Raw genomic sequence first — 19634 nt, forward strand, 5'->3', positions numbered from 1 at the left:
TATTTTAATGCACACAAATTGTTGCTATTTAATTATATTTTCTGTTTGTCTTTGCATTGGCAGACAAGGCAGTAAAATTGCAAAAATGCTCCTTGGTGGGTGAGGTAGAAATTATCTTTCTCTGAATCTTATTTGATGGGGCAGGAATGTTCACACTGGAAATCAACAATCGAAATACTGTGAGTAAAGATGTTGGTAGCATTCCCTCCTCTGAGCCAGGGGTTATGGGTTCAAGTTTCACTCCAGTGGCTTGGCCACAGGCATCTAAACTGATACTACAGTCCAGTATGTCTGTGAGGCGTTAAACTATCTGCAGACTCCATCTGCTCTCTTGGGTGTACATAAAAGATACCACAGCATTATTTTGAAGAAAAGCAGAAGGGTTATCTATCCTGGTCAATGTTTACTCTTTGAACCCAAATCTTAGAAAATTGGGTTATTATCACGAGGCTCTTGAGACCTGACTGCTGCATTTCATACTTCACACTCTAAAAGAACTTCATTGGGTATAAAATGCTTCATTTTATCTTGAACACAAATGTTCCAGAGCGATGTTTCTTGTGTAATTTATTGCACAGGAGAAACCTCCTGTACGTTCCTTATTGCTTGTGTTTTAGTTCAAGCAGCAGTTGTAACCACCCTGGCATGGTTGAGTTGGAGACCACTGCTTAATATACTAATATACACTTTTTGATATACTAATGTGAAATTTGAATTGTGGCTTCATACTGAAACTAATAAATTAGTGTATTTCAGAGGTTTAATGATTGCATTTGTTGCACAATATCCATTTCTTAGGTTTTGCCTTATGATTTCTTTGAAGAAATATGACTGTCTGCAAAGAGTGGATTCTTTTATTTCTAACTTTGCTTTTGAATGGGCTATATCCATCATGATAGAATTACAATGCAGTCTTTTTGTGGTTGTGATAGTAATACATTTATGGTATTCTGATAAATTTAAGTCTCCCATATCAAACCCAAAGGCAGCAATGGAATTGAATGTTCCTTAGTTCCAGTGGATTTTCTTTAGCTAATAGTAAGGTCATTTGCTGTATTTTGCACATTTTTTCAATGCCTTGGTGACTGCTACAAATTTGTACACCTCTGTATGCCCCGGCTTTTTAATGATCAAATAGTACTGCACGGCTACCTAGTTTCTGCTATTCTGTTTTTCTTACTTTGCTCTCTTCTTTCATCGTATCTATTCTTGGAGATGGTGACTTCTGCTGGGATGTTTCTACTGGAGATTCCTCAAAGCTTCTTTTCATGAGTGCTGGTAGGATATTTACAGGGAGTGGCAGAACTTCAACCAGTCTTTCTCTTGTGTGTTTTTGGGAGGAGTTCTTGAATATTTATTCCAGAAGCATAAAGCCTAACCATTTTTTTTCAACCGGTGGTAGATTTTTCGTATCTTCAACTGAGATTAACTAACTGAGGAGAGACAAGGAATCAAACCCATTCTCTCTCTGATGCGTCATTGATAGCTAAAGGTTATATAAAGCAATATTTTTATGATAACTTTATCTAGGTTGTAGGTTCAATTAGTCTAATATTTTGAGGTAATTTAGTGTTGAGTTGTCTTCCTAGGTACTTCTGTCTAAGAATTTATCCATTTCCTACGGGAAGGAAAACTGCTGGAGGAACTGTGCGGGTCAAGCAGCACCTGTGGAGACAAAGGGACAGTCGACGTTTCAGGTCAGGATCCTGCATCGGGGTCCTGATGCAGGGTCTCGACCTGAAATATTGACTATCGCTTTGACTCGACAAATGCTGCTTGACCCACTAAGTTCCTCCAGCGGTTTGGCTTTACTCCAGATTCCAGTATCTACAATCTCTTGTGTCTCTATTTTACTACTGACAATAAAGTATATTCTGGGATAGTGTGAATATTTTGAACTTCAAGGTGTATTATTTGTGGTCAACAAAATTTTCAAGTTTGCAGAAATTAAAATCATGAGAAGAAATATGGTAGCTAAATGATTTGCAACCATTGGTGACCAGTCCTACAGAAAGAATTTGTGTGTTTAAAAAAAAATATAATTAACATGAAAAAAAGAACCAAAAGGACCACGTACTAAATAGAACATTTCAAATATTCTCCTCACTCTTAGAAAAGAAACCGCAGTTCAGTTCATAACACTGTGAGATGAAGCATTTTCTTTCAAGGAGGTTAGAATTGTGGAACATATCACCAAGCAAAATGTTGAAGGAAATGGAATAAATAGATTCAAGAACAATTAAGTTCATCTCTCGGAGAGGAAAAATTAAAGCATGTGGTTAAAGTTGCTAAGTTGAGCTAGTCTTAAAATGTTTGTTTACAGCTCCATGATGAACAGCTCCATGATGAACAACTCCATGATGAACAAGCAATGATTTTTTTTAATCTGTACATTCAGAATACAGATTCATATACTTCAATTTATTAACGCTACTTTGTTTTGTGTGTTGTATTAATCACATTTATCTATCCATCCATCCATTTGAGTTTAAGCAATTTATTTCAGCTCACTGAGCTGATTTTTTTTTGGGTTGGGGGGGGTCTTATGATTTGCTGATGGGCAGAAGTGACTTTTATTTCCGTAAAGATCTTAGGTTAAAGGTGAGTGGGCACTCTCGAATACAAACTAAGTGTTGGATTAGTTGATGCTTGTTTCAATCTGGGATTTTTCCTTTTTTTAAAAAAAAAATTACTTGGTGTAATACTGGGAGTTTAGTGGGACCCAGAATTTAAATAGTTGTTTGCCCATCTAATTAGTGGAATCCCAACTTTGAAGTTGGAAGCATTGCACTAGCTTTGCTGTGCTTCCTATTTCAACATAAGTTGGTGTGAGTTACTTACTTATGGAACTGCCTCTATGTAATTTTCTATCTAATTGCACTACCTTGGACGCAGCTTATCCCTCCAGCCATACAGTATTTGTTCCTATTAAGTGAAATTGGTTGAATGCCAGTAAGGGGAAAGTGAGTGAGCTTCAGTTACGTAGGCTGCTAATTTTTGAACATTCGTTTTATTTTTGGAATGGTCCAGAGAACAGTTCCTTTTATGCACTTAACTTTGGAAATTCACCAGAATGGCAAGTTCACAACTTCAATGATCAAGCAAAGTTTTCACATATGTAAGTGGGAACTTAATTATTAGCTAAGATTGGCTCTCATTTACCAGAATAAATGAATTTGTATTAAACAGAAAGGAATGACAGAGGAAATTTGCATTGATATTTACATGTGTATCAGTGATGTATATCCTATAACAGAATTTGATGAGAATAAAATGCCAGAAAGCACATGTATTATTTTTGTGAGTAAATGGTTAGAAATGATCCTGGTGTAAATTGTCTCTTGTGCTGTATAATACATTTTCAGACGATTTTCCATTTGGAAAGGTGTTTATCCAAAACAGTCGGATAGAGACTTGAAGTAGATGGTTTAATTATCTAGTCAGTGCTCTGTAATGACTATTGTTGAGTGCTTAGTGCTGCTGCACAGTATGGGAGGAGCACTGAAGCACAAGGTAAAGCAAAATACAAAAGCAATGTTTAATTTTAGACAACAGCTCTGACTCCAGGACTCTGAGGTTGATTATGCTGAACTTATGGCCTTATCATCTGCTCTGTTAAAGCCTGCAGTGTTACCAATCTTCAGCAGTTTGATGTTCATTGCTTATTCAGTAGCAGCAAGTTGTTGAAACCACTGACATCATACCAGTGGCAGAGAGAGACAGCTATGCATGCGATAATGTGCTCCTAATGCTAGTTATAACTTCCTTTACCTTATTAGCTGAGATATTGTTGAAATTATTATCCATAATGGACAGTTTAAATCCAGCATGTCAGACTGAAGAAGTAAATAGAAAGTAAAACAAAGCTATTGTTCTGGAATTAGAAGTAAAAATAGATACAGGCCATCCCCAGGTTATGAATGCCTGAGTTATGGACACCCATTCATACAAACAAGCTCCCATAATATTATTAAATTAAAAATTCCGACGTATGTACGTGTATTCATTCCAACAAATGGCAGAACTAATTTCCTCCCCCTCCCCCCCTTCCTCTCCCCCTTCTCCTCCCCTCCTTCTCCTCCCCTCCCACTTTTAGTAGTTGTTCTTATAAGTCTTGTGTGCTTTTGATGCCATTCACTACAATACTGTGGAGGTATGGTTACCATATTGAGTGATCTTTTGTGTATTTTCCAACTTAGGTACAAAATCAACTTACGGGCGTCTGTAAAAATGGAACCTGTATATTACCCAGGGATGGCATAAAATGCTGAAAACACTCAGCAGGTTAGGAACATTCCGTGAAAGGACTCTTTCTCAGTTCAGATAAAGGGAAACGTTAACTGTTTCTCTTTCCACAGATGCTGCCTGACCTTCTGAGTTTTTCTGACATTTTCTGTTTTTATTTCAGATTTCCAGCATCTGCAGTTTTTTTATTGTTTTGTATTTACAGTCAAGAAATAGAGTTGGGGGGGTGGTGTGGGGGGTGGAATTGAGAGTGATTTATTTAATTTATTCGGCCAGGGTAGGTTGAAATGTATTTATTTTGAAAAAGAAAACTTCAGATATATCTAGTCCATGAGGAAGTGTAAAATTGTAAAATTGCAGCACATTTATCTGTGCTGGCACCTCCTTCATGCCTTAGCAACACCCCACCCCCCTACCCCGCAGTCAAAAATCGGTAATCGTATATGTTGGTAGCAGAATCGCTGTATAGGATGCTGATAGCCCACTAAATTCCACACTGTGGAATCTGCCAAGTGGATTTTCAGTGCGCATTGTGGAAGTTGTAGGCCTTTTTTAATCTAGAAGCTGAAATTCTCCAGCCTAGAAATTGGATTGATGCTGGAAATCTGAGTTAAAAACAAAAATTTCTGGAAAATCTCTGCTGGTCAGACAGCATCTGTGGAAAGAGAAATAGAGTTAATATTTCAAGTTGAGGACAGCTTGTTAGAAGCAAATAAAAATGTAGATTTTGCTAATTCTGGAGCATGTCTTCAAAACTACAATGGAGATGGTGCCTGATCCCAAAGCCTCTGTTCTCAGCTATTCCTTAATATCTTCCTGAATTTAATTGCTCAACCATTCCTAAGCTCTAGAATTCTACCCCAAAACTCCACATCTGCACAATCTTTCTCCTTTTAAGATGCTCCTTAAAGCATACAAACAAATAAATTAGGAGGGGAATGTGGAACTTGGCACCTGAGCCTGCGCCACCAATCAATAAGAGTTGCTGATCTGAGTGTAATCAAGTGGACAACCCCTTATATTTACACAAGTACCTCTAGTTCTAGATTCTCCCATGAGAGGAAACATTCTCTCTACATCCCTCAGGGTCTTGTACATCTTGAGTCCTCTCTCATTCTTCTAACCTCCATGTAGGTCTATCCTCTCCAACTTTTCCTTGGATAATAATAATTCATTTATTTCAGGTATTAGCCTAGTAAGCCTTCTCTGCCTCCAACACATTTTGTATATCCTTTGGCCAAGGTTCTGGTAATTTATCTTAATGTCCTCCTGTGAAGCACACTGGAACATACTGCTATGCTGAAGACACTGTAAAAGCAAGTCATTGTCAAAATCTGTAGTCCTATCAGAGAAAATGTTTAGCAAAGGAATCTGAAAAAAGAGAACGAGGGAATCTTGAAAAAGTAATAAAATCTGAAAAATGTTTGCTTCAATCAAGTTGAAGAAACAAGAATTATTTAAAATGTTAAGAAACCAAATTGAATTCTAGTTATGGAATCATAATCAAGCCATGTTCTTAATAAACTGACATTTTACACTAAGGGTTAAAAATTAAAATATGCGCAGAAATGATCAAAGACCCCTGAATGACATTAAAACCAAATAATTATTAGTGTGTGATTTAAGTGCATACAATCTACTTAAAGATGTTGCCTGATGCATTTCTGTTCAAAAAGCTGAGTTGGGGGCGGGGGGCGGGGGGGGAATCCTAATGGAAGTTCATAAAATTATTAGAGACCTAGATAGGGTAGATAGGCAGTGTCTTTTTCCCAGGGTGGAAATGCCAAATACTAGAGAACATGGGTTTAAGATGAGAAGGGGGAAGGTTTAAAAGAGATGTGTAATGCAAGTTTTTGGTAGGTGCCTGGAATGCTCTGCCAGGGAGAGGATGGGCGGTAGGTGCGGTGGTGACAGAAGCAGATACAATAGTGACAGTCAAGCGGCATTGAAACAGGCACCGAATGTGCAGGGAATGGAGGGATATGGTTCATGTGCAGACTGATAGGATTAGTTTAAATTGGCATCATAGTCAGCACAGACATCATGGGCTGAAGAACCTACTCCTGTACTTGTTCTCTTCTATGTAAAGTCAATTGTATTGAGCAGTTGTCAGATATCATTTACTGCTAGAACTCAACAGCGTGAGAGTGTTTCCAAACTTGAATTTGAGCTGCACGTACACTGGCACATTCAATAAAAGTGCGAGTCCATGTTGGAATAAAGGGTCTTGGATACATTTATTCATGCTGCTTCAACCTCTTCTGGACTTATAGTTCATGTTGTATTAGTGAGCTTACAAAAACTGTACCAGCATAGTGTGCCACCAAAATGTACCATAGCATCCATGGGTTTAATGTTTTTTTTGACATGTGGTATTTCAGTGATTATGCATAAGTGGATACCATGTTAAATACATGTAATTATGTACTGAAGTACACATTTATATCTGATCCTTGGTTGTCTTTTAGTTGTTCATTTGCTGCTTTTTCATACAACAGTTGTCTGGAAATTAGAATCTGAATATTCCCTTTGTGCTTTCATTAACATCTTGAATACTGGTGGTTTTCATAATTTCTCGAGGCAAATTGAATGAAAGCATTTCTATTTTTCCATAAAATATTCATGAATTACAGGCTTTTTCTGTTGATGTGGGTTACATTAAGTAGAAAACTTTTTTCCAAATTTCATGAGGGCAGAAAGAGGTCAATTATAATCAATGTTTCTGTCAGGAACTTCTGGCATTTGACTTGTTTCTGCACCGTAGAAATGTGTGAGTCGTGGCTGATACAGAGCAAGACATTCAAATTAAAAGAAATATCTGAATTTTAAATCCTGAAAATATATTAATTAGCTCACAGTTCTTAACTTCCAGAGAGTCATAAAACGACTAGGATAGCTGAATGCATTCTAATATTTCTGTGTGCATCTTGTCTGTAGAATGAATCTATCTGCCATATTTTGAATATATTATTTCCTTCAGTTTATCATACTTGCAGTTTGATTAAAAAGTTTATCTAACAATATGGAAGAATTAAGTACAAGATTGTTCGTGGTCCAGGAGTTCAGTGTTTTCAATGCACACAGGAGAAAGCTAAGCTGTAGAAATAGATTTACACTAATTTCCAGCTTTTTTATAAGAGATACTGATCAAACAAGGCAGCTGGTATATATCTTGCTCATTGGCTGGGTTATGTATAATTTGTAATTCTTTACCTCACATTCTGTTAATGAAATTCATCAATATAAATATTGATGATGAAGTATTTTAAAGGTTTACACACATGTTCAACTGGAAATTGAAAATCCGTCTTAAAGTTGACAATATACAGTATATTGGGTGAGGCAGTATGGAGTGCAGGGAAGGGGAAGCATGAATGTAGGCTTAGTATAGTTGGACGTGAACTTGTGACATAGATATTTTCATGTGCTATCATGTGAAAATTGCTACAATTTTCTGTATGCTATCACGTGCAGAAAATTGTAGCAATAATCAAGATTTCCCTCAGACGGACTGCCAACACATCCAAAGATAAGTTCTTAAAGCTGTTATCTGGCATTCACGGTGACGCAATAGGGCACGCCTTCACATTAAACCCTCACCTTCCCATGTGGCAACAGAAGTATCATGGCTCCTTGTTACTGGCAGATTCTCTATTGTATTACAGTAAAGCAAAAGTGATGGAATCTGATGGAATATTCTCCTGGATGGGTGCAGCTCCGATAAAGCTTGAGAAATTTGACACCACATCATCTAGGACAACATAACCCACCCAACTGGCAACACTGTCACCACCCTAAGTATTCATTCCATTGTCTGTAGTATATACCACTACACAGTAGACTGCCAGTAGTAATTTGGCTTACTCCAGCAGCACTCCCAAGCGTGTTACCTCTATAAAGAAAGTAGGCACAAGGGAATGCCACTAGCTGCAGGTTCCCCTCCAAGTTGCCCACTATCCTGATCTGGAAGTTTGCTGCCAGTCCTTCATCATTAGGTCCAAGTCCTGGAACACTCTGTAGGAGTCCCTCTACCAGGTGGATGGCAGTAGTTCAAGAAGGTGGCACAGCACTGCCATCTTGAGGGCAAGTAGGGAAGGGCAATAAATGCTGGTCTTGCCAGCAGCACCCAGATCCCAAAAAATGGAAAGGGAAGAATAAAATTGATTACCAGTGAACATTTTGTGAATGAATTCCTGGTCTCTCAAAATTACCACTCTCAATGTGCCCCACCATTGAATATATTATTGCAATTACAGGAGGAAGCAGCTTGAAGCAATGCTGATTTTTGTATATAACCAAAGGGAAGTGAAAACTGACCCAAGGTGCTGAATGGTTAGGTGAAACTCATGGTATAAAAACGTAGGAAATAGGAGCAGAAGTAGGCCATTCAGCCCTTTGAGCTTGTTCTGCTATTCAGTATGATCATGGCTGATGATTCAAATCCTGTCCCCTGTTCCAGCTTTCTCCCCATATACCTTGATTCTTCTGAACCCAAGAACAGTTTCTAACTCCTTTCATGATTTGGCTTCAACTGCTTTCTGCAGAAGAGAATCCTGCAGGCTCACCATTCTCTGGAAGAAGAAATTTCTCCTCATCTCAGTCTGAAAAGGCTTGCACCTTTATCCTTGGACTGTAGTTGGTCATGGACTCTCCGTCATCAGAACATCCTTTCTGCATCTGATCTGTCCAGCTCTGTTAGAAATTTGTACAAGATCCCACCCCCCACCCCCGTTTTTCTAAACTCTAGTGAATATTAGCCCAGTTTACCCAATCTCTCTCCATATGTCAGTCCTGGTATCAGTCTGGGTTTACTTATCTTTGTTTGAAATACCTGTAATTGTTGCTAAGTTTTGGAAATGCATTGTTGTTTGTGCTCTTGGTTTGTTATCTGTTATTGTGCCTATAGTTGCAACAAAGCACCTCTGGTGTTTTTTTTTATTCTGAATTAAAGAGCTGACATTCAGACTCGCCTGACCTCAGTCCTTCACAATTGATTTTTGTTTATTTATTCACGTACCATTAACATTTGTGCATTATTTATATGGAAAAAAGTTTCTTCTAGGTCTGCAGTTCTTTTTGAAAAACAAATCTATCTAAAGTTGTAGTTCTAAAGTTAGTGTGTAAAGAAATTTGAGAGGATTTACAAATTGTATTTTGGGTATATTAGACTCCCTGTACCTTTCACATTGTTAACATTTTGGAAGAGACCAGTCTCTGAAGTATTTGAGATGCATTTATTAAGTGGATCAAGGAGATATTAGAAAATTGTTCAAGGATAATTTGTTATTGTGAGATGTGCTTTCCTATGCAGTAAATGTCAAAGCTCAGGAAAGAAATGCAATGCAGATCACAAAAATATATAACCTTGTCCTTGTGACATGAAATAATGTCTCTTCTCAAACCTCTGAGATTGCATCATATTTCAAGATTGTAAAATAAATGTTGTTTGATCCTGACCTTGGGTGCTGTCTCTGTGGAGTTTGCACATTCAGTGACCACATGGGTTTCCCCCTGTGTTCGGGTTTTCTCCCATATCCCAAAGATTAATTGGCTACTGTACATTGCCTCTAATTTAGGTTAGGTAGCAGGAGGAGGGAGGGAGGGAGTTGATGCACATTTGAGAGTGAATAGGTTACAGGAAAATAAATAGAGGAGTGAGACTGGGAATGCTCTGAGTGCTAGCATAGATTTGCAAGGGAAAATTTGACAGAGTATTCACACAGTATAATGGTGTACAGGATGATATTTTGCAATTTTTTTATTTCATGTTTATTTTCTAATAACGTTGAAGGAGGCCGTTCACTCCATGCTGGCTCTCAGATCATTCCCATTCCCTAACTTAGTTGCCTATAACTTGTTTTCTTTCCCATCTGCTTAAACTCTTTCCTGATTCTCCTGCCACCCTCTGCACTGGGGGCAGTTTGCAGTTTACAGAGTCAGTTAACTTACTCGCACATCTTTAGGATTTGGGAAGAAATAGGAGGGCCTTGGAGAAGCCCATAAGGTTACAGGGAGAATGCGCAAACGGACAACAAGTTGCTGGAGCGGTGTGGTAGCTGTGTAACTGCTTCATCTGGAGTTTGTCTCTCGAGAAGGGAGAAACTATTGGACACTCTGACCACAGTTTTCCAATCCTCTTCTGCTACATGCATGGTAATGGGAGATTGGAAGACTTCTAATGTGCTAAGAATGTTCAAAATGGGAGGGGAAAATGGATAGACCAGAACTGCATGATTGGCAAAAAATTCTAAGGGCTGGTGTAAATCGATATTTAGGCACAAGTCAGTCGAGGGTAATCAGCTTGGGTTGTTATGGAAAGGTTGAGTTAGATTGACACTTTTTTTTAAAGTAGATAGTAAGGAGGGTTGATGAGTGTGGGGCATTAATATAGTCAACATGGATTTTAGCAAGGAATTGACAAAACCCCTTATTGGAAGTAAAAGTTGATGGGATCTCTGGGAAAGTGGCAAGATCTAATAAAAAATCACCTCAGCTGGAGAAAGCAGAGGGTAATGATCTACAGAAGTTTTAATCTCTATGTGCAGAGAAGTTCTGCAGTGTTCAGTACTTGGTTCTTTGTTTTTGTGATCTAGGTCAATGACTAAATTCAAATGTCAGAGTCATGAATAAGATGTTTGCAAATAATTAAAAATTTAAAATTGCTGGTGTGTCAGGAAGAAATATGAAAGTTATGTGATAGCATCAATGGACTGATTGCATGTGCACAGAAGTGACAAATGTAAGCCAATTCAGGAAGGTGTGAGAAAATGCATACAGTAAAGGCAAACTGGGCAAGAGAATCTTCAGTAACTGTTAGGATACTATGAAGGAGCAGGAATCTTGGTAGATGTGGCCATGGATTTTGAAGATAACAGGTCATGAGGTGGTTTCATAGCCATTTTGAAAATTTGTTCTTATCAGCCAATACAAAAAGTGCAAGTGTAGCGAAGTCATGTTACAACTGTACAGAACACCTGGGTAGCCTACTGCTAGAGTGCTGTGAAGCAAAGACCAGCAGATGTTGGAAATCTGTAATAAAGACAGAAAATGCTGGAAGTGCTCGGCAAGTCAAGCAGCATCTGATGAAGGGTTCTTAATTGAAATATTGTTTTGATTTCCTTCCCTATGTGCTGAGTGCTTCCAGCACTTACTACTTTTGCCAGAGTACTGTGTATGATTCTGGTCATCACACTGCAGAAAAGATATCGTTATAAGTCATGTGTACATCGAAACACACAATGAAATGCATCTTTTGTGTAGAGTGTTCTGGGGGGCAGCCTGCAAGTGGCGCCATGCTTCCAGCACCAACATAGCATGCCCACAACTTCCTAACCCGTACATCTTTGGAATGTGGGAGAAAACCCACGCAGACACAGGGAGAACATACAGACTCCTTACAGACAGCGGCCAGAATTGAACCCAGGTCACTGGCGCTGAAATAGCGTTACGCTAATTGCTACACTACCATGCACTGCACTAGAGATTGGTGTTGCCTGACTAGAGAATTGTGGTAATGAGGAAAATATTACTAGGCAGACTGTTTTCTTGGAAATATAAAATTTATAAGCAGCCAAGATGAACAGGGTTCACTTGTTATCCTTGGCAGAGACAGCAATAACTGGTGAAGAGGAGGAGGGGCTCATAGATTTAAGGTAATTGATAGAAGTTTTAGAAGGAGTATAGGATTTCCCCTCCCTCGCTTTCCTCCACCCCCACCCTCCACAAAAAAAGGATAATAGGGTCTGAAAAATGTAGTAACTGGCAAACACTTTGTGTCTTAATTCACAGGATGATGGGTCAAGAGCTGAGAAATGTGTCTAACCTAAATAAATTGTTTAGTTTGCTGACATGAGCATGGTGGGCCAAATGGCTGCCTTCCAACAATTCTGATTTCTTATTTTATGTCCTAGTATTTTGCTAGTGACACAGATTCACAGGTGGAAGACTGCTGAGACATTGATTTTTGTGTGGCCAACCTTGAACACCTGAAGGCCTTGAGCCCACCAGTTCATGGGCTACAGCTGTGCATTACTAATATGGACACTGACAAACTGATAGCAAAGTAGGTGTGGTGTTGTACGTGGGAGTGGTGGGTTGTACTTTCCTTTGGCCAATGCCACTTTCTTGGGAATATGCTAAAATGTTTGTTATGATTTGTGTACAAATTCTGTGCAGGTCATTGATTAATTGCCCCCAAGTCAAGGTAACAGTTACGTGAGCTTCCAAAGCATCTGTCACTTGCATTGATGAATGTTAATGTTCATCTCAGGTTCAATAGAATTGTGTATGGTTTGCACAAAGCCTTGGAACAGGTGGAGCTCCTTGCTCTTAGAGAAGCAGACAGCACTAGTAGTCATCGGCACAACATTTCTATATGGCAGACTGCAACAAACAAACTGCTGGAGGAACTCATTGGGTCGAGCAGCATTTGTGGGCGGGAAGGGGAGGAATTGTCAATGTTTCGATCAAAACTCTGCATCAGACTGAGTGGAAAGGGATGATAGCCAGTATAAAGAGGAGAGGGAGGAGAGTGAGACAGAGGCTGGTAGGTGCTGGGTATAGTCGACTTGACCCTTGAAGTTGGTGTATACTGTATGTCCTCAGCAGCAGAGCTTGATTGTGATTTGACCTGACTCTTGGACAAATACCAGGTAATTTATCATATGTAAGTCTATTCTTTAACCTAGCCTTCCAAGTAGTCAATTCTCTGAATTAATTCAGAGAACTTGGGATTTACCCCTCCCAGCTATCCCTAGAAATAGTTAAATGTGGACCATTCAAATGTGTGGATTTTAAACCACCTGCTGAAATGACACCCTGAATATTCATGTCCATACCACCAGTGAATACATCATAGCTGCATGCACAGCAGCAACTTGTTGTGGCTTCTTTTACAGCTTTTTCCAAAGCTGTGATGATTTGCTACCTAGAACAAGAGCAGCCCGTGTATGAGAACACCACCTGTAATTTCTTCTCCAGCTAGCATGTCTTCCTGTTTTTTGTCACTTCTTCATTATTGGGTTTATTTATTGGTTTATTGTTGTCACCTGTGCTGAGGTACAGTGAAAAGCTTGTCTTACAAACCGATCGTACAGGTCAATTCATTACACAGTGCAGTTACATTGAGTTAGTACAGACTGCATTGATGTAGTACAGGTAAGAACAATAACAGTACGGAGTAAAATGTCACAGCTACAGAGAGAGTGCAATGCAATAAGGTGCAAGGTCACAACAAGGTAGATCGTGAGGTCAGAGTCCATCTCATTGTATAAGGGAACTGTTCAACAGTCTTATCACAGTGGGGTAGAAGCTGTTCTTGAGCCTGGTGGTACGTGCCCTCAGGCTCCTGTATCTCCTACCCGATGGAAGAGGAGAGAAGAGAGAATGTCCCAGGTGGGTGGGGTCTTTGATTATGCTGGCTGCTACACCAGGACAAGAGGTAAAGACAGAGTCCAAGGAGGGGAGTCTGGTGTCCGTGATGCGCTGGGCTGTGTCCACAACTCTGTAGTTTCTTGCAGTCCTGGGCAGAGCAGTTGCTGTACCAAGCCATGATACATCCAGATAGGATGCTTTCTATGGTGCATCAGTAAAAGTTGGTGAGGGTCAAAGGGGACAAACCAAATTTCTTTAGCCTCCTGAGGAAGTGGAGGCGCTAGTGAGCTTTCTTGGCTGTGGCATCTACGTGATTTGACCAGGACAGGCTGTTGGTGATGTTCACTCCCAGGAACTTGAAGCTCTGAACCCTCTCGACCTCAGCACCATTGATGTAGACGGGTACATGTACACTGCCCCCTTTCCTGAAGTCGATGACCAGCTCTTTTGTTTTGTTGACATTGAGGGAAAGGTTGTTGTCATGACACCGTTTCCACTAAGCTCTCTATCTCCTTCCTGTACTCCGACTCATCGCTGTTTGAGATACGGCCTACAACAGTGGTATCATCTGCAAACTTGTAGATGGAGTTAGAACAGAATCTGGCCACAGTCATGAGTGTATTGGGAGTAGAGTAGAGGGTTGAGGACGCAGCCTTGTGGGGCACCAGTGTTGAGAATAATCGTGCCGGAGGTATTGCTGCCTATCCTCACTGATTGCGGTCTGTTTGTTAGAAAGTCAAGGATCCAGTTACAGAGGGAGGAGTTGAGTCCTAGGTCTCGGATTTTGGTGACAAGCTTGCTTGGAATTATTGTATTGAAGGCAGAGCTGTAGTCAATAAACAATAGTCTAATGTATGTGTCTTTACTGTCCAGATGCTCCAGAGCTGAGTGTAGGGCCAGGGAGATGGCATCTGCTGTAGGCCTGTTTCAGCAATAGGTGAATTGCAATGGGTCCAGGTTGTCTGGTAGGCTGGAGTTGATGCGTGCCATGACCAACCTCTCAAAGCACTTCACTATGGTGGATGCCAGAGCCACTGGTCGGTAGTCATTGAGGCATGTTACCTTGCTTTTCTTTGGTACCGAAGTGACTAACAACATGGTAGAATTACTTCAACAGGTAGTCGACATCTTCTCAGGGATGGGCATGAAATTGTGGTCTAGACAGCTAGATCCTCATACCATGAGAAAATAAAAACAGTTGCCTTACTCATATTCTGAGGACAAATAAAGAAACTGGATTTGATGGTGGGAGATGGATATATTGTTTGCTATCCCTGATTGATTAAAGCTTCAGCAATGGATTAAATGGTTCTTCTTGCCTGCATAAATGGGATTTCCCACTTGCCTAACATGATATCCATCTCCCAAAAGGAGTCACTTTGGTAATATTAAAAATTCAATAAATTGCCTTAGACTAAGATTAGATGAGCACAAGTTTTTAGTTAATAACCCCATCATGAGCAATTGCAGATGACTTGTAGTGTATATTCCATAGTCCCATTAGTTCTAATGCCTGAATGTACACACAAAAGCCTGCGTGGGCCAGTCCTCAAATTACTCCAACATTCCGATAGTGTTGGGATATATGATTTTCCATTACAGAGCAGGATTATCTTCATTTATCTGTTATTTCTACTAATAGTTCAAAGGAAAGAAAATCTGTATTGGTATTGATTTATTATTGTCAAATGTACCAAGTACAGTGAAAAGCTTTTGTTTGCGTGCCATCAAGACAGATCATTCCATACATAAGTACATTGAGGTAGTAAAAAGAAAAAAAGAATGCAGAATACAGTATTATAATTACAGAGTGCATGGAGAGCAAGTATATAGTTTAAAGTAAACTATATATTAGCATATCTAGTTAACCAGTATGTAAATCTCCAGGATATTACCGCATATTAAAACTCATTGTAAATATGAGAAGTTTTCTTCACACCTATCCCACCTCTACTTGGACATATAACATGCTTCAAATTTTCCTTGATCTTCTCTGAGTTGCATGTAAATCTTGAAAAGTCATTATTTTTTCTGAAGATGGTAACTACACCAACTGAAATCAAAGAACTATCTTGCCTTGGTGAATATGTGACAAACCATGATCTTGTGTTCAGCAACTTGAAAAATAGATAGAAAACCATATAAAGATAGAAAAATATCTTTTATTCTAATCCCATTAAACTATTCGAATCTATTTTGGCAATTGCAACCTGATGTAAAGTTTGTTGGCAATGGTATCTTAATGATCTGAGATCTTTGTCCTTGCATTCTCTTTCCATTAGATGGCACACATTCTACCTTACTTCTCCCTCTGCCCATGTCACTGGATGGGTTCTGTGCTAAGAATTTAATTGCCTCAGTATTTGCTCCAATGCCTTTTGTTTTAAACGTCCAAGAATTGTGTGAAAACAACCATGATTCTGGATGGTACTGATACCATCCTTGCCCAAGTGAATGCCTCTGATTCCAGCTTTTGTTTATGTGGCATTAGTTTCAGGTTCTGTCAGTGTATCAGGTTGTATTTTTTTGCATTTTATACCGTTTTTATAATTTTCGTAATGGAAATTCTCTATTACTAAATTTATATGTTTTTTCCTATCCACAATAAAGTAGAATGTTGCTTTGAATTCTGGTAATATCATGTTTTTTCACTATTCTCAATAATTATGTATTATTTGTTAGCATTGGTATTAACTTGTACATTGTGTGGCTGTGAGATTTCAATAAAGATTGAAATGAAAATTTTGGCCTGAGAAAATAGTTGTCAGGAAGATAAAGCCTTTAGTAAAGTGATTTGGAACACGCTAGAAATTAAATTTGTTGTTATGATTGACATAATTCAAGAGAATTTACAGATTTAATTTACACAGCATTTAATTTGTTTTGTATACAAAATCTGTAAACAATCCAGTGAGATAGACTAACAACATTAGTCTGAGCCAAGTGTATTGTGAGAAAATGACCTTGTGTCATGCTTTTTCTGATTCAGCCTTTTTGTCCATGGTTTACCCCATATTTTGCTATCCCTACATCCTAACGCTCATCCTCCTGCATTCTAATGTTACTTCAACTGCACTTGGGAAGAATCAAGAAAGTCAATTATATTTAGCTAGTTACATCAGACCTTATGTAAATTAGACAAAACATGTACATGCTAATCAATCTGATGTAAGAAGACTACACTCCCTTTTTGGATCTTTGTTTGGAGGCATTTAATTTGAAGCAATACCCTCGTTTATAATACTGAGGGTTTTGAATTGGTTGCCTGGAGCATTTCATTATAACTTTAGACATCTTAGAAGTTCTGCATGAAATGACTGATTTTAACTACATATTGTACTTTTATTTCTAGTTGACATAAGCACAGCACTGCCTCAAGTCCAGACCAGTACACCAATGGATCTTCGGCTTGATCATCAGTTTTCAGTGCCAGCAGCCGATCCCAGTGTGCGAGAGCAGCAGCTACAACAGGAACTGATTGCTCTGAAGCAAAAACAACAGATCCAACGGCAGCTTCTTATCGCAGAATTTCAAAGGCAGCATGAGCAGCTCTCACGACAACATGAAGCCCAACTACAAGAGCACATAAAGGTAACCCAAGATATTTAAAACGAGAACCAGTTCAAGCTGAACCTTTCCTCCTTTTTATAATTCTAGCTTATCCATTATTAAAGGAATTGTAAAAATATGTTTAATTTGATACTGTCATTTTGGATATATTGGCTTTATTTATATGCATTCTTGCATGTATTTTGGTAAACTTGAACCTTGCTGCAATAATATAGAAAATCTTATATCTGTATAAATATAGAATATATTATAGAACTAACTCTACCAGTATCTGTTTCCTGTTCATTTAGTTAATGTATTTAATTTGGGGGATGTTATAACAGTGCGAGAGTTCAATTTAATGTATTGCTGCTGCAGTATACAAGCCTTCCCCAGGTTACAGGGGGGTTCAGTTCCTGTGAACTGTTTGTAACCGAACAGTTTGCAAGTTGGAAATGTGGTTGCAAATTGAATTCCCACAGAGCAGAAGATGCTCGCAGTTCCGCAGCTGCCAGTAAAAGCATACTGCCAGTTTCCTGAATGCTTGTTCGTATGTACGGGCAGTACATAAGTCAGGTATTCGTAAACTGGGGAGGACATGTACTCTAATGCAAAGTAACAAAACACCATGACACTGAGTTCTTAAACTTCTCTAATATAAACCCTTATCTTTTCTTCTTCACATTTCAATAGTCACATTCCAGTTATTAGTCTGTCCAACAGCATCAACTGAGCAATTATTAAAAAGTAAAATCAGAAAATCAATTATTTAGACTGTTTTCTATCCATGAGGTTATCTGCAAAAGTTATAAAATTATGAAGACAAATCAAGCAGCTACCAAGCTGGAGAAATTTCCATTCAAGGGAAAAGGGTAGTGGCCTTAAAAGGGAAGACCAGGACAGTATTTAAGTGTCAGAAAGTTTTAAAAAAAGTGCAGGTGGTAGAAAAAAGCAAATAAATGCAGATGTTGAAAATCTGAAATAAGAACAGAATTCTGGAAGCACTCAACAGATCAAGCAAGATCTGTGGAGAGAGAAATCAAATTAACATTTGTCGATAACATTTTATAAACATATCAGAATTTCTGCATTGCATATTCCCCTGTTTATGCAGCGGAAAAGAGTGAATGGAAGGAGGATAAATTATCAACCTTTTTTGTAATTCTTTTGCGTTATCTCCTCTTTAAAGAACCCACCATTTAAGTTTCCTCTTTAACATTGCAATTTTTTCCAATTCCTGAATTTCACCTCACATTGGTGACAAAAATACTAGATTCCCCACTTCTGCTTCAAAAACCTTCTCCAAACCATTTCTTTGACCAAGTGTTTAGTTACCTTGCCTGACCTGTCCATGTATAGCTCTTTTGAGGTAATTATGAAAGCAGAAGCTTATGGTGTAACATCCATTTACTTCAGAATTCATTTGGAAAAATCTTCTTGTAAAATTTTTAAAATATTTTTTTCTTTAATATCTCAAAATACTGTTTAAGAATTTGAATTTGGAGAAAGTCAACAAAAACAATGCTTGTATATATAAAAAAAAATTTCTCTCTGCACAAAATAATGGCAGTCATCCAGCACTATTAATTGACGGAAGATGTAGAAGGTTATAATTTATTTGGAGTATTCCCTGTTCTATATTCGAACATATATCAACAAAAGAAAATTCTGGTTGTTTTGTCAAATTTCCAATTTTTTTAATGGACTTTTCACTGCTGAACCATTTTGTAAGCCATGGATAATTTCCTGAAGTATCTGTGGCTCCCTTCTGAACCATCAAAGTCTTCAAAGTCATGAATGTGGTGTAATACTCACCACTTGCCTAGCTTGGACAAGAACACTTGAGGAAAACTCAATGTCATCAATCTGCCACTGAACTTTAAATCTAGCCCCCAGAAAACAAGCTAACTCTAGCTGCACTGTGTACTATCTATAAAATACAAAGTCACATTAGCAGTCCCCATAGTCTTAAAGCTGTACCATTTGAGAAGAATTAGAGCAGCAAAATAATGGGCACAATCTTAGTGCAAGTTTCTCTCCAAGCTGTGCATCATCCAAACTTGAACATAACATTGTTTCCTCCATTATCAATGGATTTCATTCTAAGAATTTTATACCAAATTCTATTTGGAAGCATACTCGATAAAGTTATTCATTGAGAAGACACATCACCACTTATTCAGGGCTATCCGTATTTGATAATGAATATGATCTTTCTGGCTTTGCTTGTATTCTGAGAAGGTAAACAAATCCATTTAAAACTATATAGGATGTTTCTTTAAATTGGCCTCAGAGACGATTGTGACTGCATTAGGTCTGAATCACCTGAGCCAATCTGACACCACAACCCCATAATATGGCAGATTGACTGCATGTTAGAACGAGGGATTATATCAGATGGATTTTATCTCCTGTTATTCATTATCACTAGTGAAAGTGCTCCAGTTATACTTTTTACAGTTTCAGTT

At 38.5% G+C, this 19634-nt stretch overlaps 1 protein-coding gene across 9 annotated transcripts in view; it reads left to right on the top strand.

The window, feature by feature from the left end:
- Positions 1-19634, top strand: part of hdac4 (histone deacetylase 4) — a 317998-nt gene that overhangs the window by 159638 nt on the left and 138726 nt on the right. For all 9 annotated transcript variants that reach the window (XM_052044275.1, XM_052044186.1, XM_052044757.1 and 6 more), the window contains one exon: positions 16970-17208. In XM_052044275.1, the coding sequence (XP_051900235.1) occupies positions 16970-17208 (239 nt within the window). The remainder of the gene's footprint in view (positions 1-16969; positions 17209-19634) is intronic.

This window comes from Pristis pectinata, chromosome 1, assembly GCF_009764475.1.
Source record: "Pristis pectinata isolate sPriPec2 chromosome 1, sPriPec2.1.pri, whole genome shotgun sequence".
Taxonomy (NCBI): Eukaryota; Metazoa; Chordata; class Chondrichthyes; order Rhinopristiformes; family Pristidae; genus Pristis; species Pristis pectinata.